Source organism: Callionymus lyra, chromosome 8 (assembly GCF_982586985.1).
Source record: "Callionymus lyra chromosome 8, fCalLyr1.hap1.1, whole genome shotgun sequence".
Lineage (NCBI taxonomy): Eukaryota > Metazoa > Chordata > Actinopteri > Syngnathiformes > Callionymidae > Callionymus > Callionymus lyra.
In genome coordinates, this window is record NC_141825.1 from 20,636,385 (window position 1) to 20,662,996 (window position 26,612).

The 26,612-nt window shown below is 38.0% G+C and overlaps 1 protein-coding gene across 1 annotated transcript in view; it reads left to right on the forward strand.

Annotated features, from left to right (window-relative positions):
* Positions 1-26,585, forward strand: part of prmt8a (protein arginine methyltransferase 8a) — a 35,471-nt gene extending 8,886 nt beyond the window's left edge. Inside the window, exons 3-10 of the mRNA XM_087796802.1 lie at positions 3,764-3,919; positions 11,253-11,316; positions 15,279-15,421; positions 15,786-15,873; positions 18,529-18,644; positions 20,972-21,122; positions 25,229-25,350; positions 26,145-26,585. Of these exons, the coding sequence (XP_087652928.1) occupies positions 3,764-3,919; positions 11,253-11,316; positions 15,279-15,421; positions 15,786-15,873; positions 18,529-18,644; positions 20,972-21,122; positions 25,229-25,350; positions 26,145-26,228 (924 nt within the window). The 3' untranslated portion in view covers positions 26,229-26,585. The remainder of the gene's footprint in view (positions 1-3,763; positions 3,920-11,252; positions 11,317-15,278; positions 15,422-15,785; positions 15,874-18,528; positions 18,645-20,971; positions 21,123-25,228; positions 25,351-26,144) is intronic.
* Positions 26,586-26,612: the final 27 nt, after the last annotated feature.

The following is a 26,612-nucleotide window of genomic DNA, read 5'->3' on the forward strand; positions in this document are numbered from 1 at the left end:
TAACAAAAATACTTGAGTATTAAGGAAAAATGTAAGCGCTTTGTGACCCTGGTCTGGAAAAGCGCTCTTTAAATATAAATTACTTACTTACATTATAGACAAAAACAAACGTTATTGTTTACTCTTTAAATGTAGATACATTTTATTAAAATATCAATCATGAAGGAACTATTGAAAAAAAACATTTGAAATACTGTTTTTTCCAAGTTAGTTTGTTTTAAATCATTATGAGGGATATTAGACAATAGATGAATTAAACATTAAGTAGTATGTGGTATATATATAGGTACAGTAAAGACATTTAAATAAACTATTTAATGCATATTTGCAAAATAAAAGTTGGCAGTAGAATTACAATAAAAGTGCTGCAATTTTGCAAAGATCATGTTCAAAAAAGGCGTTAATAACTGCATCATAGGACAAAGTTTGAGATTTATTTGACCTTTATAGGGTCTTATAAGTTTTTTTAATTTTCTCCGCTTTACATTGAGGTCTTTTATCCAGAGTTCAAGGTTGTGTTTGTAAACGAACAAGCCTAAAAGTCAAAGTTAAAGTCTTTGCATATATTAATTGTTGTCTTGTATTTTCAAATGATGCAGTGTCTTAAATTTAGCTTCTTCGACCACAGAATCAATTTCCTGTTGACGTAAAGTGCTTTGTTTTGTTCAAAAGAAGTGAGCTGGTAGAGTGCTCCGAGAAGATAAAGAAAAACAAGAAGATCTCATTTGCATATGACTGAAATGAAAACAGAGAAAGTACCTTGTTTCATTTCTTAGATGAATGACACTGGATGAAGTGGGATCTTGTTTTTTAAAGGAAACATTTTGTGTCAGAATATATTCCAGGAATGAATGTGAATTTAGATGCGAGGGTTTTTCAATGTATCCAGACCTTTGTAGGGGTTTTAAAGTCCTGGTTTTGTCCTCATTTACAATATAAAATCTTCTTATCTCCGGTTATTTAATGAAAATATTACATTTACATTTTAATCCGACCTTGTTATCAACACTGTCACTCACCTCTACAGACTGTTTTATTAAACATTATACGTCTATTCTTATGCTCAACTCAGCTGACATTCCTAGTTTAAACTCTCCAGGCAGTCGACCGCTCACTTTATTGCACTGAACCTTGAAAGATAAGACACGTTTTCAATTTAGAGTTTTTATTAAAAGGACAAAAAGCTGCTCTCTTAAATATCTACTATGCAAATATAGCCCCTATTGTCCTGCTGATACAAGATTTTTTCTTTTTAATGGAGTCAGGAGAGGTTTAAAGCTTTGTAGCTCCACGCCTGACCTGCAAGGCGAGTCTGTAATATTTTGGGAATGTAGGTCAGGTGTGTTTTTCATCGTTTCTGAATATTTTCCATGAATCAGTTCAGACTCCTCACGTGTGTGAAGCATCAACAGTAGAGTAATGAATAGAGGAATATGCTTCTTAGATTTTAAATTCCCTATTCAAGTCACTCATCTTGTTACTTATATGTATATATATATATTTATATACAGTATATTTAAATTCTGTCTGATTTACTTTGTGTATTGAAAGTACTATATACAGGGTTCCTATTAGGTCTCTTGATCAGGTGATGAATTTATTACAAGAGCAAATAAAAAGATACATTAACAACAAGGATTGAGGTATAAAATACAAAAGTGTATGTATTACTTAAGTAATGAGAGTCATGTGTTTATGTTTTTTGCAGATGTACAGTACAATGTAGGTCAGCAAAATTGAAAACATGATTATCAATAATAAACGTGATAATGATTTAGGCTTTGATTAACAAACAAATAAAATAAATTAATCAATAAAATGAGAAGACAATTGATTACAAAAAGAAACAAATATGAAGAAAATAGAAATCCCTTTCTTATCGTTTCCTTAGGTAGAGAATATATGTCCCCCTCTAATAGATATTTATGTTTTCAACATTCCATTTATCATATATAGAAAGAACCCAACCCATAAAATCTTCATATATAAATTATAATTAAATCTTCTTACATTTTAATTTATTTGCAAGTATATATATGGGAACTAGATTGAATTCAACCTTATTATTTTAATTCAATTTTATGTAAAGTGTCATATCATGACAAAGTTATCAAAAAAAAACACTTTGCAGTTAAAGTAGGACAATCAATTTAAAGAAAAGCAAAACGGTTCATAGCAACTCAACAATGAGTAAATGACTGCGTGACAGTGGCGAGTGAAAAACTTTCTTTCAGAAGGCAGAAACCTTGAGCAGAACCAGACTCACTGGACAAATGGATGCAGAAAAGAGCGAGGGAAGATACAGTGAGAGAAAAGAAGAGAGTTTGCACTTGAAATTACGCTAAAAAGTTGGTGGTTTTACTATTTTATCTTAAGTCTCAAAAAATGTGTCCCAAAACATTTCCTTACCTAAGAAAATGTTTCAAGTTCTATTCCTTCTTTTGCTTAACATAGTCTTTATTTATATTTTATGCTCTTAATATTAGATACACCCAAGAGAGGCATAGTGTGAATGATTCTCCTGGAACATTTCATAAACAAGCAAAAATGTCCATTTGATATTTGTAGTATAAAACCTTTTATGACAACAATAAATGTCCCCTGGCCATATACACACTCTGAAATGATAACTTCCTAACTTTGGGAGACTCTTCACTTCCATCTATCTACACCAGGGGTCGATCACACAAGGGGCCAAAATCCTTTCGCCACAAAGTCATAGTTAGGCTTGATATATCTGAATTATGTTTATGTTTGTCCTCCGTCCTCCATCACTCACCAAGCAAATTTATTTTCTTTAACACCCTTTTTAAGAGTATTAGTAAGTAAGTAAGTAATATTTATTTATATAGCGCTTTTCGAGACCAGGGTCACAAAGCGCTTAAACAATCAAAACAATACTCAAAAAAGTACATACTTTAAAGATCAAGATAATACTGAGAACAACACAGGACTTCCAGAAAATCAAGGAAAAGCCTGAACAAATAGAAACGTCTTAAGATGTTTCTTAAAGGAGTCAGTAGATCCATCAAGTGCAAAGAGAGAGAAAGATTGTTCCAAAGCTTAGGAGCAACATCCTGAAAAGATTTCTCTCCTCTGGTCCTGAGCCGTGTGCGTGGAACCATAAGTAGATTCTGATCCACAGACCTCAGAGCCCGAGCTGGGGTGTAAGGCTGGATCAGATCTGTGATGTAAGGAGGAGCCTGACCATGAATAGAACTGAAAGTAAGAACCAGAATTTTAAAGTTGATCCTGAAAGAAACTGGAAGCCAGTGAAGAGTTTTAAGGATCGGAGAAATGTGAGTTCTTCTACAAGAGCGGGTTAGAATTCTCGCTGCAGAGTTCTGAATCAACTGCAGACGAGACAGATCCTTCTTGTTAAGACATGAAAACAAACTGTTACAATAGTCCAGACGAGAAGAAACAAACGCATGGATTACAAGCTCCAGATCAAGTTCCGACAACATTTTCCTAAGTTTAGAGATTTAGAAGTGTCTGTATAATTGTTGACATCAATTATCTCTTAGGAACTTTATAGGTCACGATATCAACATGAACATTCATCTATTTTGATGTAGGTCAGATTATTTTAAAAGTTTCATGCTATAATAAAAAATATATTATTGTAATATAACCTTACAATGTGCTGCTTCATGAAGGAGTCTGCCAGTGCACAGTGCAGTAGTAAAACACCTGTTTCAGTAGAGTATTGTTTAAAAAATATATATATATATTCTGAAAACCTGACATTTTGCACCACTAGGAGATGCTGAAGGACGAAGTGAGGACGCTGACGTACAGAAACTCCATGTACCACAACAAGCACGTGTTCAAGGACAAAATAGTGCTGGACGTCGGGAGCGGAACCGGAATTCTCTCCATGTTCGCGGCCAAAGCCGGGGCAAAGCATGTTTACGGGGTAAGACGTTATCTCGGCGTAACCATCGGGATGTGATCACAGCGAGGACGGGCTCACGCCGCATGCATCTCCTGTAATCTCCCTGTAATATCTTGGAGGTCGGCCCCGGGGAGGAGGGAGGCGCATGTGGTTTCTCGGGGACTGAGACTAGCTAAGCCGCGGCGATATGAGAGGTCTGTGGTCACGAGCCCGGGGAGGTTGTTGCTAGTCAGGTCAGGTCCGAGGATGGACTTATTTGGTGAGGCTCCAGACAGCATTCGTTACTGTGCAAAGGAATGATTTATTTTGAATTGCCTAGTGATTGGTGCGAGCCAGCGCTGGACATCATGTGTTTATAAGCGTCTGCCTCTTTGTTTGCGATCCCTCTGCAGCTGTCTCACTCAATTCCTCTCTTTCCTACATCACTTTCTCTGCCGCTGATGCCCATCTGCAAGTACTTTTTTTCCCCCCACCAAAAGCCTTGGACTTCCTCTTTTAAGTGTGACCAAAAGCTTTTATACATTTATCTAACGTAAAGCTTATGAAGCCTCAAATGTGCCTGTGAGGTGAAAGGACGGGGGTTCGGGCCAATAAAGGCATTATCCTATCATATTTTGGAAGAGGAAGGGAAGCTAAGCCTCATTTCAGGATCCTCCGAGTAGCAATAAAACTCTCTTTGACATGTGGATTTCAGCACCAGAGCCACAAAACCAGGACACACTGAAGCCCGGATTTCATGCTCCGGTTATGTTTTCCGTCAATAGACAATTAACTCGAACCATCTGTGTTTTCACCGTGTATATACTCGCTCGAATACCCAGTGTTGCCCGGGCTAGTCCGTTATGTAGATTTGCTTCAGCTAGTATCTGAAGAAATTCAAATAAAATAGTAGTAACTTGAATTGGATTATTAAAAAAAGAGGGTGAAAGAGAGAGAGACATTCAAGACATATAATGGGCCTTATACTAGTTGAAAGGAGCTGGAATTATGCAAATCATCCTTATTTAATACGTATGAAATATGATATTAATTTCTAATTCTAACTTAGTATGCAATACACATGGTTTAAAGCTAATCTCAATTGGATACATCTTTGCACCCCTTGAGCCCCATTTTTCTTGACCTGATGGAGTCACTTAGACATCAGTAGTTTACATGCTATTTCAGGCCATTCTAATACTATTTTGTCTTTATTGGAATAGGATGTATTTTAATTGTCATGGGGGGCTTCTGCACCCTAACACCCTTTAACAAAAATGTTCAGACCTATGATTTGAAGCACATCAAAATTGGATGTATTTGGATTTTCAGGGGGGTCTTTTCCCCCCTGTAAGCCCCCTTGCAAACCAAAAATCATTTGAAATGCTTTTTTCATTTTCATGGCGTTATTTTGCCCCCCTTTACGGATTTCTCCTTTATTTAGTATGAAATATAAACAGTATTGTTTAAAGTTAATTTAAATTCGCACGTTTGACTTTTCATGGCGGGCCTTCTGCCCCCCTGCACGCCCCCATACAATCCACAAAACATTTAAAATTCTGGAAATCTGCCTTATTTAGTATCTCATTTAAACAATCATTTTCAACTTTAATTCAAATGAGACCTATGTGATTTTCACGGGGGTCTTCTTTTAATGACTTTAAATAAGTATTATTTAAGGCCTTTCTTTTTTGATATACTGTAGCTCATATAGCTGATGAAAGGACCATGTTAGTTGATGGGAACTGGACAAGCCTGCCCAAATAAGCTCTCAATCCATATCTGTCTTGAACCCCCTGTACTAAGCTGGATGGCAACAAATAATCAGTTTGCTTTAATATTTTTTTTGAGTCAAACACACAGAATATCTCCCGTGGATTTCTGTTTTCCTCACTTTTTCCTGGAAGGAAATTAGCGATGCTTCCCTGGAAGTGCTGGAGCTGTCCTTGCATATTAGCAGCGGAGCGGTCAGGAGGCTGCCGGCGGTGCCCACAGCAGTCGCCGCCTCACACATCAGGCTAATGGATGAGCTCATTAAAACTGTACGTGTAAACACACAAAAACAAACAAGAGTCTCTACTGTTTGTCTGTTTGTGCATTCATCTTTTAAATAAACGTGATTGATTCTCGTCTTTAATTTCTGCCTAAAGAGAAAAGTAAAGCACCGTTATTCAGCCGCTAGAGCTCTTCTTTCCTGGTGTCAGACTCACCTGCTGTCTCTTCAGTCGCGGCATCACGTCTTGACTGCTCCTCTCCAGAGACACGTTGGTGTCAAGTATCTTTTGAGCGATGGCCATTAAAACGGCACTGAAGGTGGGATACCTGGATGATGGAGAGAACAGAGATTGAGCACCGTGACTCATGACGTCTGTGTGTCTCAGCTCATCTCAAGCTGGCTGTCAATAGCTTTTTTTTAAAGAAAATAAAAATCTATTTTTACCTTCTTTTCAACATTTCATGTTGTCGTGCAAAGAGTCTGCAGAAGGAAAATGGATGATCAGGGTAAAAGCGCTTGAACCCTCGTGTTATCTCAAGGTCAAGGTGACCAGAAGGTCAACACGGGGGTTAACAAAACGATGATGTAGTCTACTGACCTCTCAGTGAAGCCCAATCAGGTCAAGGGAAAGGGGGCACAATGGGGGCAGGAGACCCCCATGAAAATTCAAATCCATTCAAATTTGAAGACATTTAAACCATATGGATTCCATACCAAGTAAGACAGATATCAAGAAGTTCTCCTTTTTTCACAAGTTATACGCTGGAGTAAAGAGGGTAAATGAAATGTATAAAATGGGTCAAAATAGGTCAAAATTCAATGTAATTCATAGCATTTTGCAAAACTTATTGGATAAGGATAATTTCCTGAATTCCAGCTCCTTATAGCAAGTGTAAAGTCAGAACTTCTCTGCTCCTACTCTCTCTATAGAGGTTTAAAGGTTATATACCTTTTATATTTCCTTTTGTACCCCAAACAACACCTGGTATATCGGCTAGTACATACATACTGTTTGTATGTAACTAGATAAATACTTTTTTTTAATGGAAACCACTCAATGACCAGGAATGATCTGTGAAAGGATTCCTAGAATACTTCTTCATTAAAAAGGATTTTGGTTGGACTTTGAATATTACTAGTATTGTTACTATGACTTTATTCATAGTAACAATACTAGTAATATTCAAAGTTCTAAGAATAGTGACAAGATGATCTATGAAAAATAAAAAAACTGAATGACAGTCACAAGATCGGCACTACAGTGATGAAAATGAAATATTGACTATACTCTCTAAACCCAGGAGAATTATGAGAATTAATTTGTCAATCTAGATATTCCAGATACTATAAATGTTCTTTAGCACCATTTAAAATGTGCTCTGTTTAAAAATATATATATATATATAAATATGATTTGCACTCTGACTATAAATTACTTGCTTAAACAACCTCAAAAATCTATTCTGCACTCACCGCTTATATTCTCCAACTTTAATTAATTTGAAAAATCTATTTCTATCATTTTTACATTGTTTTTTACATTTACTTTTGAGCTAAAAATATATTTTCCTCACTTTATGAAAACTCCTGTATTTATGTTTTTAATGCTACTTTAGAACTGCAAAACACTCCACAACACATGGAAAACATAAAACCATCCTAATAATGCCATTATTATTAAACTAAAAACATGAGAAACGGAAGAAATATAGTTATTGTTAAGAGAAAATTAAGTATAGTTTTGTGCAAACAATCCAAAAAATAATAAATTTAAGAAAAAGATACATATATCTATCTATAACTATATATAAAAGTATTAAAATGGTATCTTCCTACCAAAAAAAAACTAAATTTACAGTGTGATTTACTTATAAATGTAGACATTTAAAGCAATTTAAACACCGACCAAGAAGAGTTGGTCGTTCTGTTCTTCCCTGTGAAGGTCCGAGAACACATGTAAAGTTATACTGCGATGATGAAAGGCCATGAAAGGCGATAGCTCTCGCTCTGCGCTGGTGCAGTCGATGCCTTGCTTAAAGAGCATGTCTAATAACTGTCTGCCCCCAAAATAAAAGCCTGATGGACCTGGTTTCTCCACCAGAACTTCGGCCACACCTGAGCGCCTCCATCCTTCCTCCTACAAAGCTTCCCCTCAAAAGGTCTTGGCCTGGCTTTTTTTTTTTTTTTTTTTTACGAGCCAGAGCAACCACAGCTCGTTCATTTCAGAGTCATCCTCTTGATTATGAACAGATGGATCTGCAGGCCTGGAAAAAAGGAGGCAGAAAGATGGAACACATCGAGGTGGAAATCTATACCCTCAGACTCCCTGACGCTGTAAAAGCCAAGTATTGACAAATTATTCTTTCCGAGTTGAGGCTCTTTTCCTCTCGGAGAGTTTCTTAGCAGAATATTGATGATGGAGATTTGAGAATGTAACAGTGTTATCGGTGACGGCTCTATACATCAGCTTCGGGGCGTTATGTTCGGGGACAGAGCGGGTTTGGCAGACGACTACAGCGATCAGAGAAGAATGTTACAGTCTGGAAACTTTGAGTGACTAGTGCAGTGAACGACAGCAGCTGGACGAAGACGACACCAATGATCACCATTTAAGAGCCGTCAGTCAGTGGCTGCAGCAATAGGTCAAACCACACATTAAAAATGCTGTGTTTTTAGCCAATAAGATCTTTCTCTCCCTTTTAGTGCTCTCTTCTCATGTCGGATTTTTAGTAATATTTAATTTCAAGTTAATTTCGAGTTGTTTTTTTTAATCACACTATACACACAGACACAAGCATACATAATATACAGTATTTATCATAAAGTTGGGGATAGAAAATACGTTTTATATAATAATTAAACAACAGTTTAACCCCCGGATGTATTAATTATTGTTAACGTTATTAAAATTGTGCCTCCTGGTAGCCCTTATGATGTCAACCAAAGAGAAACACATGCGACACATGAGGTAATTGTTGTTTGCTCTGAGCGAGAGAGAGATGGAGAGAGAAATCTTGTACTTGTGCTGAGACTCTTCTAAAACTGAAGCATATTTTGTATACTAAACCAAAACTTTGATGTGGACTAGTTTTCTTTGAAAGTGAGTAAGTAATCAGCAAGAAGCGTCATTTTAGTTATATTTTATTCAAATTTGACTTTTTTTTAACGTGATAAATGGTTTAATTTAGAGGGTGGTACAGTTTTTCAGTCATATTTTATTTATTATTTTATTAGTGTTCCTAAGCAACAGGTAAACACATTTTATCAGTGGGTCAGAAACGGCGGTTGCGTTCATTTCCATCATGGTTAAAGTACTAAGAGTATTCGTTGAATTTTTTTTTTTTTTTTTTTTCAAAAACATGCGGATTGTGGCAGTTTGGAGATGCTTCTGTTTTTACGACAGTTTACGCGACACAATTACCCTCTCTTAACAGAAGGGGGAGCCAGATACAAATAGGTTCAATCTTTTGTGTTGCTGCTTTAAATCTAAAATATAGCGAGTCAACAGAGGCAAAATCCATGATAAAAACAACGTCTGAAAAAGAAAAGAGGAAGAGACACAGCCATGTACTTCAGCAGTTCAGGGTTTTTTATGTTAAATATCTCATGCTGTACCTTGAACTGCCACATTTGTTACCCCTTTCTATCACTTGTAACATTCCACTACTACATATTTTACGCTTTTTCAAAGTTTTGTAGTAAACCTAGCATGAACCCTCTCTGCCTCTTAGGTGATCTGATTACCGTTTGTATACCAAAGCCCATAAATCATCTGGGAGCTCCAGAGAGGTCCATTAAGGAAAATAAAAACCTAAAAAAAGGCAGCACAGTAAGAATACTAATAACTCAACTAAACATTAGGTTAAAAATAAAGTTGACAGAGTAAAAAACATTATTGCAAAAGCATCTAATTTGGTTGGATCTGAATGGGTCTCCTGCCTGCTGGCCTGGATCCAGACAGCGTCAGGCATCATTTGTCAAACTCTGCAGCAGCAGACCATGAGAGGCGAAGAGAAAGAAAAAGTTCGACGACCTTTGGCTGACGAGGAGAATCCTCGTCCAAATGTGCAGATCATATAGATTCTGTTATTGACACGGATGAAAGGAACATGAAGAAACACGACTAGAATTTGATTCCTTCTCAGTTTTATTCATGATTCACTCGATTGCAGCTGAGACTCTTACTTGGATTTCTTTTTTTTTTTCCACTTTTAGCTCTAATGCAACTTGTGTATAAATGCTTTATGTGGTCAGTTTTCACTGAAGATACAACTTTTATTTCACCATGTCTACAAATAAAAGTCAAACCCTGGCGCTGCATCAACAATAGACAGTCAGCTTCCGACTGAACTCTTCTCTAAGTTCACCGTCTAACGCCTCCAGCTGGTGAATAACGTTTAAACCACCGCAGGTCACACCAGCCATTTTTCCTTTCCTTTCTTTCTCTAACTGACATCACTACTGTTTAACTAGAGACTCTCTGAGCACAGACCGGCTTTAAAAATCTTCCAGCTAACTTTTGAAATGTTTGGTGTGACAGAGCTTTTCCAAAATCATTTAAATTTATAGATAAATTCCATTCTGGTCCCATTTATTATAATCTTTTTTTAATGATATGGTCTTTATTTTACCATTAGTGCACTCAGTGATACTGTGTTTAATTGATTTAAACCATGTGTACATTTTAACTTTGAGTTTTTTGAACTGACATTACTTTAGAATGCTTTGCAAGTGTATTAATGAAATACGTTACATCAGTGTGTATAATAGTAATAATAATAAAAACTTAGGAAATGATCATTTGACCTTAAAAGGTGCAGATTATTTTATATTCTAGGATTTAAAAAAGTTTTTTGTTCTTTTTTTTAGTGAGATAATTACTTTAATTGTTCGTTTTGGCACCCTTCATTAAAACAATTAAAGTAAAAATAAAATATATAAAACCTTACATACACACGGGAGAACAAGAGTCAATTATTATTGCTAATATTAAAGGTAAATATTTACTTTTTTTTTCTTAAATAATAAAAGAAAAAAAAATTGTTAAACACTTTTATATTGGCAAGGAATATTTAGTCTGTTGTTGCTCTTTAAATTCCCAAGTAAACAATAAATACTGAACCAGGCGTTGAAAAACAAGACAATATTCACAAATTACAACCAAATCATGCTTCATTCAGTCACCAATTATGAGACGAGGGAAGCTCTTATGCAGATTTGAGACAGTTTCGCGATTCTAAACTTTTTTTTCTTCTCTTCCTCGATCACTCAGCGTCTGCTTCACTTTCAAACTGAAGGCTCGTCTCTGAAAGTGATGAACTCCCTTTGGTTGTGTATCAATAGTCGCTTGATTTGTCTTCTTCTTTTCTTCTCCGGCAGATTGAATGTTCCAGTATATCAGAGTACTCCGAGAGGATAATCAAATCCAACCACCTCGACAGCGGTAAGAGCTCCACACACACCCCCCCCCCCCCCCCACACACACACACACACACACTTTCTCTTTTCCGATGACACAGCACTTCATCATCTGGTGACGGTCCAGGTGGTGACTGATGGACCGGCCTGTGATGTATGTGCGGAGGGTGTTCAGGATTGTTAGTCCTCAAGGACAGTCGACTATAAATCCCTGATCATTTCCTTTAATCGCTCATTTGAGTTCTCCCGAACAAACAAATACATCAAAAGTTGGATCAAAACGAAGCGGTGAATCTGCCCGAGCGACACCGTCAGCAAATCCCGCCTGTGAACTTATAAACAACATTGACGCGGCAGGAACTGCTTTACGAGGGAGTTCTCGTCGTTCCCTGTTTAAAAAAAAAACAAAAAAAAGGCAGAGTGATGCGGTAAATAAGCAGAAGCAAATCACCAGCGGGAGACACAACGTTCTCGTGTCATCTATTCAACTTCAAGCACCAGCAGAACTGGGATGAGAGGAAATAATGGTAATGCTGGAGTCGGGTATTTTCCGTCTCTCCGGCGATGCCCTGCTGAGTCCATGATTTCCATAAAAGCACCCTGGTGGCAGTCATTTGTACGCTTGCATAGAAAACAATATAACAGTCCAACCAAGAGCTGCTTTCTTTATCGCATATTTTTAATAGATAAAATAACAACTACTTAATTTTTTTAATAAGAATTTTCTCCCTTTAACTTTTTCAACAATAATGCCTCAGCAAACACGACCAATACTTTAGACATAATGGGATCCTGACAGCAAACCCTTCGAAAAACATTGTTGACTTGTGAAAGTTTGACCCTGTTAAAAACTTCTACTGGACTTGATTTGTTGGATTCCTTGTGAGGAGCTCGCTGCTGTCAGAACCGTCTCACTCCTGTGGAGACTCTTCAGTCCGTGTCTTACCACTTGTACTATTTGTCAGGTAGAGAAGAGGAGTGTTGTGTTCAGAAAACTGCCTCTAAAACAGGAGTGTTTTTTTTTAATGATTAAGAAAAACAATATTGACATGACAGAAAAACCTAAAAACGATTATAGAATGGATATTAGAACATAAATTGCGGCCTTTGCGCCATTTTTGCCTTGAAAGATGATATTCTGTGGCCCTTCATTTGATGTTTGAGTGCTTACTAAGCAAGCAATTTGTTTATCTTAGGTTAAGTTAGGTTAGGTTAGGTAGAACCTTCAGGAGGTCTCCAACTGTTTAAATTAAATTAAATTTAAATAAATTGTTTAAATAAACTGAAATCTTAAAATAACTGGAAAAAAATGTGTTTTGATAAAGACATTTATTTTTATTTTTATTTAATATAATATGAAATTGAAAAGTTACGGATTCAGTAAAAAATTCAAGGTCATAAAATAATCTTAGTTATTAATGCATTACCTTACATCACATCACAATAACTCACATTTCTCTGATCCTTAAAACTCTTCACTGGCTTCCAGTTTCTTTCTGGATCAACTTTAAAATTCTGATTCTTACTTTCAGATCTATTCATGGTCAGACTCCTCCTTACATCACTGATCTGATCCAGCCTTACACCCCAGCTCGGGCTCTGAGGTCTGTGGATCAGAATCTACTTATGGTTCCTGAACACGACTCAGGACCAGAGGAGAGAAATCTTTTCAGGCTGTTGCTCCTAAGCTTTGGAACGATCTTCCTCTCCCTCTGTGTTTGATGATCTACTGATATTTGTTCAGGCTTTTCCTTGATTTTCTGGAACTCCTGATGTGTTATCAGTTTTATCTTGATCTTTAAAGTATGTACTTTTTTGAGTATTGTTTTGATTGCTTAAGCGCTTTGTGACCCTGGTCTAGAAAAGCGCTATATAAATAAATATTACTTACTTACTTACTTACTTTGTTTCAAGAAGAGCAAACTCCTCTGAATGTGATCCAACAGAAATTGAAAAATATCAGAAAAACTAAACATCAGCTCTTAAAGTAAACACCTGTGAGATATTTTTCTCATTATTGTAAATATTTCAGAATAAGAATCATAATTAAAAAAAAAAAATGATTGCCAGTTTTGTAAACACAACACAGGAATGTGTCCTGATGGGAGTATAGAGTATAAAAATGAAATAATTAAATAAAAATATATCCATAAAATACAATAGATATACAGACCGCAGAAACATGCAAGAAAATAAATTTGACTTGAACTCAGCAGCTAAAATATAAAAGTACATTATTTAATGTCTGCTTTTCCAGCATCTTTTTGTTTATTATAAATTTGGATTATCATCTGTCAGGGTTTATATTTTATGTCAATTTTATGTTTGCCTTGACACATTAAGATGTAGAAATTCCACACAGACACAAAAATAAAGTTTTTTCCATCTTAATTTTAAGTGAAGTTTTCTAAGATTCATGAGAAAATACATATTTCTTTTGGTGGGTTTTCTTTTCTTTCCTTTTTTAAATAAATTTAAAAAAAAAATCAAGCATCAAGACTGATTCTACAGCACGTTTTTACTGCCATGTCCAGTTAATTGTGCAACTTCTCCATGTATTTAAAACACGTTTCTAAAATTAATCAAAAAATATACATTTGAAAAACAAAACAAAAATGAAAATTATTTAAATAATAAACAATAAATAAAATCTGAACAAAAAATCGTAGTAGTAATAGTATTTCTGCTTTATTGTGATTATTGTGAAAATGCCAAATCCAAAATATGTTTTCATCCTCTCACTGCATCGACCATGTGTCCTCCATTAATCAACATCTTATCTCCTATTAGTCATATTCTTTCCACACGTTTCTCTGAAGCCTCAAGTAACATTTTCACATTTAAAAAACGATACACTGACCCTCAGGCCTCAACTCTAACGAGACATTGTCCAACTGGCAACAATTTAGTAGATCTTTTTTTTTTTTGTTGAGAAAACAATCATCGTCCATCATCCGAGTCCCTGTGCGGCTTCACGCTGTGCCAACATCTCCATCATCTTCACGGCACCACTGTCCACTGCCAAAATCATAAATCATGCCTTTGTTGGAATTCTGTGAAAATGACGCTGTCGTCTAAAGCCAGGTGTGGAAGAAAAAAGCGAGAACAAAGAGGGTAAAAGTTTACAAAAGGGTATAGTTTTGTAAAAAAGGACACTTAAAAAAGTGTAATTATGCAATATATTATAAAAATAATAACATTACATATACTTTTATCACTTTATTTCAAACTTCTTTTAACTTCTTTTTTTTTGAGGAGGCTTCGATCATTTAACATCTGCAAGAAGCTCCTCTGCATGTTCTACCAGTCTGTGGTGGCCAGTGTAATGTTCTATGCTGTGGTGTGTTGGGGTGGAAATGTGTCCAAGAGGAGTGTCAACAGGTTGGACAGGTTGATCAGAAAGGCTGGTTCTGTGGTTGGAATGAAGCTGGACTCACTGGTGACAGTTGCTGAGAGGAGATCATTGAACAAACTACTGTCCATCATGGATGATGACAGTCATCCTCTGAACACTGTCATCAGTGAGCAGAGAAGCAGAATGAGTGCACGAATGCTCCTACCCAGGTGCAAAACAAATAGACTCAGGGACTCATTCATCTCTCGGGCTATTAAATTGTACAATTCTGAGTTCGGGGGCAGGAGTGGAGTGAGAGTATCTGGATGTTCTGTTCCATGTTAGTCTTTGTATCCTTTGTCTTTGTTGTTTTTCTTTGACCTATGTTCTTTGTCTTTATCTTTAGACTTAGATTGTGTCATCTTGTTCATCCTCTTATGTTCTTTTCTTAGGAGGAGGAGACCTCCTGAGGGATCAATAAAGTTTTACCTAACCTAACCTAAACCTAAAAATAGTTAAGTTATAATTGAACTAGAAAGTAGTGATGAGCGGATGAAGCTTTGTTAAACAGTAAAACATTATTATATTTATATATTCACTGACTACCAAACCTTTTGTAACTACAACTGTGGACTCTCTCATCTTTATTTCAGTGATCACCATCTTCAGAGGGAAAGTGGAGGAAGTGGAACTTCCAGTGGAGAAAGTTGACATCATCATATCCGAGTGGATGGGTTACTGCCTCTTCTACGAGTCCATGCTCAACACGGTCATATTCGCCAGGGATAAGTGGCTGGTTGGTTAATTCTACTGTGTTTTCGGATTTAAAAAAAAGTTTTCAGATTTCAAACAAGTAGCAAGACTTTAGTTCGGTTTGATCATACACAACTTTGAATAATACTTTCCCCAAGAGTTCAGCAGAGGCCCTGAACAATTCATTTTCCCCGAGATAAGATAAAGCCAGCTCACAAAATACTGTTTGTTTACGATGTTTTGTTTTCTCAATAGGGAGTTATTATGTGGCGCTCTGTTGCTCGACCTAATACCCGAGAGGCAGGCGCAGCGATAATTCAAATTATGATCATTGTCAACCTTGAGAATAAAAGTATGCACAGGAAAAAAAAAATGGTTGAGAACTAATGATGTCATTTGTCTTATAGAAACCTGGTGGACTCATGTTTCCTGACCGCGCCTCTCTGTACGTGGTGGCCATCGAGGACCGACAGTACAAAGACTTCAAGATACATTGTGAGTAACATAATTACCTCGAGGCAACACTTAAAAAAAAAAACTTAAAAATATATTAAACTTATTTTAATAAAATGACAGAAGATTTACATTTCAGTGGTGAGCAGGATTTTCATCTGGATCCAGGCAAGTATTGAAGGATTGTTCACCCACTAGTACAGCTTCTACTAACACTTGGACGATCCTTCTAGTTATTTACAGTTATCTTCTTTAGGCAAGAATTTTTTGGTTTCCACTTAAAACGACTGATCGAAACATTGAGCAATATAACAACTACTTGTTATTTGCTTTATTATTTTGCATTTCTTATGTAAAGTAAGTTATTATAAATTATTAGCACACAGGATTTGACTTCCACACACAATACAGGCACCGTGTTTAACTAAAAAACAACAATATTAGCATGTTAGCAACTTGTTAAGTCCACAGAGTTTAAACTTAACATGAATTTTGTGTTTAACTTAAAAAACAACAACATTAGCATCATTAGCATGTTAGCAACTTGTTAAGTCCACAGAGTTTAAACTTAACATCAATTTTCTAACAAGGTCTTGATGATGATTTTACTTTGGCAGATGCTAACATCATCTCCCACTCTGTCTAGGTAAGATATTCCAAAAAAAAAGAAGGTAGGAATGTGTTATAAGTAGTCTATCCCTGGTGGTCCACGTCAGGTCAGCACAATAGCAAACTCTTCATAAAAATTACATAAAATTAGGTCCTTGGCAGATGTACGTTCTCTCTTAGTGTCTTTCTGGTTAATTTTCTTTTCGATCCTAATTATTAAAGCTTTTACAACAGTACCTTTTCGAAGAGTTCCCCGCGGTTAGACGACACAAAAAAAGTAGTTCAAAACAAGTAGAAGTCTCCTAGTGTCTCCTCCTCTGTTGCGCCGGCAGCAAGACCGTGGGCGATGACTTTCTGCCGGAGACACAGAGGTGGAAGCTAACTCAAAGTGTAACCCAGAAAACAGCAACCAAGGAATCAGCAGTACGTGGGATTATAAATAGGAGGACAAAGGAAGGTTATATAACCAGACTGTAACGAGATAATGTCGAAGAACTTCACAAGGAAGTTTTCTCAGAGCTGGTATACTTTCAGTTCTCGCTTTCTTTGCATAACTAGTGCTGTGTATTAGCAAGCATCTGGTGATACGCATCACAACACACAGGACAACGATATGATATATTGTGGTACTGTAAGAACAAGTATATATTTTTAGTATGGTCCAAGTACTTGAGTCTGGTGTTGCAGGATTTACAGACCACATGACTCTTGTCAAATTCGTAACTCCTTTTTTTAAATTTTTTTAAACCAAGTATGTCCAAACATCAGCTATAAAAGCTGCAGGAGTCTAATGTATCCTCTCGTCCTCAGTCATTGCGGATATCTCGCGGTATTTTATTCTTCCTTTAATTGCGGAAGACATAGTAACTGATGCCATCTAGCAGTCAGAATTTGAATTGCATTACAAAATGGATGCATGTTATAAATATTTGCATGTTAATTGTAAAAAAAATAAAATTTATAATAATAATTTTTCTTTACACACTTTGAAATATAGACAATAAAAGTGCTTTGATAAAAATATCACCTTTAAGTCGCATAAAAATCTGATTTGAAGGCACATTTTTACATAGTATTTTGCGATTAATCGCTGTATCCATACTTACTCTTTTTTACATCCCTATAAATAACTAAAAAGGATAATAAATAAAGGTGTTTTCTTCTTCTTGTACATGTGACGCGGATTTTAAACTTGAGAGAAGACAATAAATAAAATGATACGAGTAATCAATGAATCAGCGATTTTAAAGGTCTCCCCTATGGAAATAATGTTATGTATATGTACGAGGATGGACAGTTTCAGGAGGTAAGATTAAGATCTCAAAGTGACCCTGCAGCTTCTTAGTTGTGATGGGTTGATCAAGCTTCATGAAGCTTCGTGAAGCAGTATTCGACCGAGACTTCTAGATGCAAGTTAAAAATACAGGCAATAGATTAAAGAGTATAGAGTTCCGTTATTTTTAAACTGAGGGCGCCACCTCAAGCTCTGTGGGTGGTGGTACACTGCATCATGAAGCTTCATCAGTCCATCCTTACGTTCTATCCTTAAGATGCGTCATCCCGATTTTAATCTGACCCTGAAGTTTTAAAAACAGACGTATAGAAATGGAAAAGTTTTAAAGCACTCCACATTCCGTCAGTGCTTTTAAGATTTTTCCAACGGTCATTAGTGGCGCTCATGACTGGACCGAAGCGGCGATAAATGCAAATGCACTACTTTGCAAACTCCCCGCGGCTCCGTGACCTGTTCATTATCGTGGTCTTTCAAACAAACCCGGGACGCTCACTCTCCTTTTAGGTCACGATTAGTATATTTGCTCACACAAAGCCGGCCATGAATAATGTAAAGGGCGATTCATCAGGAGCGGCGAGTCCTGCTGTGTCGGAGAATCTGTGCTCATCATGAAGTGACTTTCATGAGTCGGGAGAGGAGAAAGTGCTTGAAAGTGACAGGTCGTCTTCTTCGTGCCGAGTTGTTGATGAAACTACTGCTTGAAGCTGCTGGATAAACGTCGTGAGAACTTGCTTCACAGGAATACAGTTGTGGGTATTTGCGTGTTAACGGAAATATAAACGGCGTTCCCTCAGGGTGGGAGAATGTGTACGGCTTCGACATGACCTGCATCAGAAACGTGGCCATGAAGGAACCTCTGGTGGACGTGGTCGACTCCAAACAGGTGGTGACCAACTCCTGCCTGGTCAAGGTAAATACACAGAGCGTTGAGATCATTCGCAACTAAAGATGTGTTGATGAGGCTTCACGAAACAGCTGTGAAGTGTATAATGATACAGTAACTTAAGCCGCTTGATGGGACTTGAAAATGATGCCAGGTTTCATTGAAATAGTAGATTAGAGCCAAAGATTATAAAGCAGAGAGTGACATCTAGTGGACTTTCAAAATGAAGACACTGTGAACAATTTAAAGCACAACTAATGTAAAAACCCAACTCTCCTGATGTTCTCCTCCATGTTTCAAAATGTTGAAGTCTTCCTCGCAAAGTTAAGTCTCTCATCATGACCATGTTTTGAATTTATTACTTTATAAAGTTCTCCCCCGTCTGAAATCTGGGCGAACGAGAGGTTACAAGAGCAGAGTCCATTATGATGTAATAATGGCTTCACTCCTCCTCCAGCCAGCCGTAATCACGCCCCGCTTTGTTTATACAACAAGTCCCTTGAAGGTGGAGATGTCATGGTTGGATGAAGCCGTGTGTTTACCAATCACAGCAAAGGATTCAATCTCCAGAAGAAAACATTTTTTCAGTGGGCGGGGCTTAAGATCATTTTCTAATGTCAATATTTCAGTTAAAAGAGAGTTAAAAGACACATACCGATGATACAATAGAGTCCAACATCTATTTAAGTCACACTTAAATCAACACGTTAGTTTCTCTTTCATTTTGAACGTACAAGAGTGACTGAAAATCCTGATATGGAGAAAACATTTCTAATGACACGAGAGCTCAAATGAATGCTAACAAAATGCACACATTAAAGATGATTTAAAGGAAGATAGGTTGAGTATCAGAGGTTGTTTTCCTCTTAATAATAACAAGACCAACAATACATCATGGATAATAAATGTAAAAAAAAAATAAAAAAATCATGGGTTGAGAAAGGAAAGAAAAAAGTGAAAAACAATGTTTCCTCGGCTGATTCTGATGCTGTGTCAGTGTGAGCAGGACTTTAGAGTCGACTGAGGAGGAGGAGAAGTAAGTGAAGTCTAAAAAGTTTGGATCTAAATATAAAGTCAACTTGTCTCAGGAAACAAATGGAACTTTTGAATACATTCCAAGTTGTCTGACTTTCCTCTGTGGTGTGTTGACAAGCTTTATAAAGTACTATCCTCCCCGTCCATGAGATGGCGCTATCTGCTCTATGATCTATTGTTCGATTTGACTTTGAAACCAAGCTTCATGAAGCTTCAGCAGCAGCAGTTATCTTTCCCCATTAACCAATGACTCAAATCAACAAGAAAATGTTCAATTTAACTACAAACATTCTTATAAATACCAGACAATTTCTTCTTGTCATGAAGGCACATGGTCCGCCATCATAGTATTAGTCAGTTACAAAAAAGTAGATCCCTTACCTGACCCTCATGTTTCAAATCAACAAGTTAAAATAAAACAGATTTTTCCTTCAAAATGAAACCAATTCATCGATTTAGAGCAAATAAAAAACTCCCAATTTTAAGTTATGACGACCAAGAGTTTAAAATACCTCAAAAATCCAATTCAATAAAACGAACAGATCAGTTGCAATAAACCTTCCAAAATGCTTCAGGATGTTTGATAAATAAACATTAAAACACAGAAAGAAGGAGTAAGATGAAGGGATGTGTGTTTGTGTGATATCACGATCCTCGTTTCGGTTCACGAAGTTTTGATTCGTTTGTCCAAATACTGGGAACGTGTGTAAAATATTGGCTTCTTACATGATCCTAAGGATCAACAGGAAACCTATAGCAGTAAAATGACATGAAGCTTCGACTGGATAAACAACCTGAAGCAGCCTTAGGATGAAACTTATTGCAATGTCTTGAAATAACCAGTGGAACTGTGTTTGTGAACTTTTGAAATCCCGCTCAGAGATTTCCATCATCTGCTGCCAAAATTGCAAATCTGCATCGCTGAGCACTTCAGCATTAATATTGTTTTGTTTTTATTGCCAACAAACTCGCTCCTGCAGCACATCTGGCAGCGAACCCGGAGAGCTGGGAGCGAATATCTATCAGTGCTGATGAAACCAGATTATCACACCTATGCCTTCCGACTCACCAGCCCCCGAGTTAAATTTTTTAGATGAGTCCCCGCTGTTACGGGGTAATCACGTCTGGCATGATGTGTCGGCGCAGTTAGACAAGGATCTGGAGCAGGAAGTTATTTTTGGAACGTGCCCTAGAATGACAATGAGGTGTTTTTAGATGTGTTGAGAAACAGGAGCAGAGAGTTGAGGTCTTAAAACAAACGAGCTTCGCCTCCGATGTTTCCTCTGGTCCATGTTGAGAGTGCGTTTGTGTGTGACCAGGAAGTGGACATCTACACGGTGAAGACGGAGGACCTGTCCTTCTCGTCCGCCTTCTGCCTGCAGATCCAGAGGAACGACTACGTCCACGCGCTCGTCACCTACTTCCACATCGAGTTCACCAAGTGTCACAAGAAGACCGGCTTCTCCACAGGTGACTATTCCAAAAATTCACCCAGCTCTGATGTGTAGAAGGTGACACGTCATAACGGAGATACCAACTGTATCTTCACAAGACTTGTTTTTATAATTTAGCAGCCAAACTACAGTAGTCTGTAGACCAGGCATGTCCAAAGTACGTCCGGCCATTTGTGGCCCTTGATCAGATATAGTTCGGTCCTATGTCTCATAACCTTTATTATTTAATGTAAAATTAACAAACAAGCTTTTTTATGACAAGAAATTAGGTTCGAGTTAAGTTTAGATAAGTGCTTTTCCTTTGTGTTGAACTGGATGAAGATATAAACGGTTAAACTCTTGGTATGATGTTACAGTTCACATTTGGCCCCCGCTTGTTTTAACTTGATCAAATGTGGACCTCCTTGAAAAAAGTTTGGGCACCGCTGCTCTTAGCTATGTTAGCATTACTTATTTAAAGAGTTTTAGGTAAAATTTATATTTGCGACAATATATATGTGATTTTTATTTTTTTGAAAAGATGCAAAATTAAATAAGCTATCTGAGTTATTAAGCTATATATTGTTAACCTTGAACAGTAGCGTTTAAGCTACACCATCTCAGCTACGATTACAGTTAGCACCTTAGCGCTTTTACAATTACGATATGAATGTATATTTGCTGCTGTAGCAGTCTAGCCACAAAAGCTAAATTGCTACATAGGACTTAGCATGCTAGCTACATTAGCACCCTGGTACTAACATTCAGCATGTATATGAGCATTCTAGGTAAAAGGTTAATAAGTCAAAAAGCTAAGCATTGTAAGCTAAGCTAGTTCTCCCGCTAACAAAACAACTTAAATGTTAAAAAGTAAAACACTTTTTCTGAAACATTTTGAAAGTTGACAGTTGACGAACATGCTTATCAGATAACAAAAAACATCAATGAAAAAAAGTGTTTTACAGTGGATTCTTATTTTTACTAAATTTACTTAAATTCTTCAAGCGCTTTTTCAATTTACATATTGAAACAGCACCCTCTAGCGGTAAGAGATGTGACTTCAACGCTCGTGAATGAGGCTGCAGGTTCCCACATTAACACAACTTCCTGTCATGACGTCTCGTGGGACACAAAAGAAGCCAATCTTGGGAACAAAAGCATGACAAGAGTCAAGTTAATAGAAGCAGGACCTGTGATAGATTTATTTCACTTTGAAATGATGAAATCGATTGGAGATGGCGGGAGGAAGAAAACAAAACAAACACACAACAACCCTGCAATGGTTTTCACTTGACAACAAACGTGCGTCCAATCATCCATTCTCTCCAACCGTAACAATTTCTTGATAGTCTCATTTTTACTGTCAGTCGTCTGTACGGGTCATGGAATAAAAAAGCTATTAGAGAACGAGACACCGTATTAAAGTAAACCAGACCATCTACAGATGCTGACGATATTCACTCACGTGTGAATTTACAAATAAATGTCATTCTTTAGGAGTGAATGATATAATGAACCAGAGCAGAGACCAGAATTTAACCTGAAAGTTTAACCATGAGTAATACAAGACAATTACACAACATGCATCGTAATTAAATCCATATATAAATGAATCAGAAAATGTTTTTTTTAAGGTGATAATATTATGAATAAAAAGAATGAAATAAATGTAAATGACATAAAACAAGATGAATAGAGTACTATTGTTAAATGAAGTAAGATTAAAGTGGCATTGTAAATAAAGTTTATTAAATAATATTGTCTTTAAATTATAAATACATACTGTATATACTTTTTCGTTCACAAAGAGTAATCAAATTATAAATACAAGAAAAACTCGGAGCCAGCAAATTAAGTTGACTGTTGCTGCCCTCTAGTGGTTATACCTAAAAAAAAGGTGGAATACCAATGTCTAAAGAACACTTTAATACAGATTAAAGGACCAACACGAACACACACAATAATCAATAGACAACTTAATGGTTATTGTTAAAAAACAGAAAGATTTTGTTGACCTACAAATGCACACAAAACATCAAGCTCCATCAAAAATCCACCTGCAGTGAAGAGCGTCTAAAAAAAAAACAAGCACAGCAGGACCAGAAACTCACAAGAAAATCCTCCTGGCCAAATAACTTTGTAGTTGTACGTGCGGCACCGAGCAGGGAATACGTCACACGCTCATGTGGAGAGCCTTGAGTCGTGAAAGTTGTTGATGAACTTTCATTCCAATCATCTCCAGCGAAGGCAGAATACCTGCTGATGGTCTGGTCCGTTGAAAAAGAGAGTCAACAAGCAAACGCCTGGAGGATCCGATACAGTCGCTGCCAAATAAAACCCCCCGAGCGCCTGAAAGCTGCTGCTCTTCTGATTGGCAGCTTCTTTTTATCCACACGCTCACAAAGAGCGAGTTTCTGACGGACGCCGTTATAGCCAGTTGCCCCGGGACAGCTGGCAGAAATTCAATTTGATCGTACTTGACCTTTTCAGTCTAATCAGCAATAGGCTGCAGGGGGCGCTCATGTGGAGGTATGGCCTGTCAGTGTGAGACTGAGGAAGATTCACTCATGTTTTGTTTGCTACACAATGTCTACAAGTGTTACAGTATGTCGACAAATAACAACAAGTCTATTTCGGAGATGAAGCTGTCGACAACAATCATCTCTGACAACACAATAGAACACACACAACCGTAGAATAAAACTCAATACAACCATTTTTGAACCTCCCTATGCTCTCGCCTGTGGTGCCTGTGTTGGGGTGGTGCGTTCTATGTTGGTGCTTGTGTTAGGTTGGTGTGTTTTACGTGGGTGCCTGTGTTTGGGGTGGTGAGTTATAACGTCAGTGCTTGTGTTTTGGTGGTGAGTTGTAACGTCAGTCATTATGTTGGGGTGGTGTGTTGCATGTGGGTGCCTGTGTTGGGGTGGTGTGTTATAACGTCAGTGCTTGCGTCGGGGTGGTGAGTTTTAACTTCGGTGCTTGTGTTGGGGTGGTGTCTTTTAATGTCGGTGAATGTGTTGGGGTGGTGTGTTCTATGTCGGTGCTTTTGTTGGGGTGGTGTGTTCTATGTCGGTGAATGTGTTGGGGTGGTGTGTTCTACGTGGGTGCTTGTGTTGGGGTGGTGCGTTCTATGTCGGTGCTTGTGTTGGGGTGGTGTGTTCTACGTCAGTGCTTGTTTTGGGGTGGTGTGTTTTATCGTCTGTGCTTGTGTTGGGGTGCTGTGTACTACGTCGGTGCTTGTATCGGGGTGGTGTGTTCTACATCGATGCTTGTGTCGGGGTGGTGTGTTCTACATCGGTGCTTGTGTTGGTGGTGTGTTCTAGTTCGGTGCTTGTGTCGGGGTGGTGTGTTTTAACGTCGGTGCTTGTGTCAGGGTGGTGTGTTTTAACGTTGGTGCTTGTATTGGTGGTGTGTTCTACTTCGGTGCTTGTGTCGGGGTGGTGTGTTTTAACGTCGGTGCTTGTGTCAGGGTGGTGTGTTTTAACGTTGGTGCTTGTGTTTGTGGTGTGTTCTACTTCGGTGCTTGTGTCGGGGTGGTGTGTTTTAACGTCGGTGCTTGTGTCAGGGTGGTGTGTTTTAACTTCAGTGCTTTTGTTAGGGTGGTGTGTTTTAACTTCAGTGCTCTTGTTGGGGTGGTGTGTTTTACGTCGGTGCTTTGTGTTGGGGTGGTGTGTTTTAACGTTGGTGCTTGTGTTGGTGGTGTGTTCTAGTTCGGTGCTTGTGTCGGGGTGGTGTGTTTTAACGTCGGTGCTTGTGTCAGGGTGGTGTGTTTTAACGTTGGTGCTTGTTTTGGGGTGGTGTGTTTTATCGTCGTGCTTGTGTTGGGGTGCCGTGTACTACGTCGGTGCTTGTGTTGGGGTGGTGTGTTCTACGTCGATGCTTGTGTCGGGGTGGTGTGTTCTACATCGGTGCTTGTGTCGGGGTGGTGTGTTCTACATCGATGCTTGTGTCGGGTTGGTGTGTTCTACATCGGTGCTTGTCTCACGGTGGTGTGTTTTAACATCGGTGCTTGTGTTGGGGTGGTGTGTTTTAACTTCAGTGCCTGTGTTGGGGTGGTGTGTTTTAACTTCGGTGCCTGTGTTGGGGTGGTGTGTTTTTCTGTTTGAACTCAAATGAATCAAATCAACCACCAACCCTGTGCAGCTCCAGACGCTCCCTACACTCACTGGAAGCAGACGGTGTTTTACTTGGAGGATTATCTGACGGTGAGAAGAGGCGAAGAGATCAGCGGCAGCATCGCCATGAAGCCCAACGACAAGAATGTTGTGAGTCGATCTTTAGTGTGTTTGTGTGTTCATTGTTGTGATGTATCGTGGATATGGTTTCTGTCCCGTTAGCATCAGCTACACGTTAACTCCTTCACTTCCAAAGGCTATATTAGCTTTTGTGCTAAACATTAGCAACTGAGCTACATATGCTTCTATACTATAAATACTATAAAATAAACATGATACATTAGCATTTGAGCTTTATTAGCGTCTCAGCTAACAGTGTGCTAGCTTTTGAACGTTAGCTCACTTGTTAAGCGTTATAAATAAATGTATAAATGTGTATATGTATATAAATGTTCTTAAGCTAGGAAGTTACAACACAATTATCTTAGCTAGAAGAAGTATTTAGGTGAGTTAGCAACAACACTAAACAACAATTTCAGTAGTATTTGAAAACCTCTTTTCTGTTTTGTTAGCATTTAAAAAGTACGTCAGCTACATTAGTACGCTAACGTCAACTCAGCTAAAGTAGCTCAAGATGTACAAGAGTTGTAAACAACAAGAAGAAGAAGAAGAGCTTGTCGACTGGAGCTTTAAGAATCTCTAGCGGTGCAGACGAGAGGTTTTACTCTCACAAGCCGTGTCGGATCTTTGCCGTGTTTCAAAAAAGTCGTCAAAGCGAGGTAACCACTGCGACTTCGCCACAAACATCAACCGTTATCGACCCGTTCACAGTTTCCTTCCACCCGCTCAGGGACACAGAAGCGTTCCTTTTACTTCCACCTCGTTCTCTCGACACAAACTATTGGACCTCGACTCACTTCCTGTGTCATGTCTCCGTCTCTCAGCGTGACCTGGACTTCACCTTCGAGCTGGACTTCAAAGGACAACTGTGTGAAGCAGCCATATCCCACGACTACAAGATGCGCTAAGACTCTAGACCGCGACACCTGAGGGGGGCCTCCAGGGGGCGCACACGACCAGGGAGGCCACCGGCGCAGACAGGAAGTCGCCTGAAAACTGACTGTTAAACTAAAACACTCTGAATGTTGACGGCAGTCATTTTTTTGGAGTCTTGATGAATGTAACTTGATATTGTGTGTAGTTGTGCGACTGTGTTTCGAGTGAGTTTCCTCAACAAAAAGGTGTGTTACGTAGCATCAGTGATGTTCCACAAAGGAGTAAGTGTCGTGCGAGAGACGACCTGCGAGGTTCGTTGTCATTGTAGGCTAGAAGGTCAAGGTTCAACTGCCGTTGATCTAAAAATGTGACCCCATCGATCCCCGAAATTGCTTTATTTCTACATAAAGAAACTG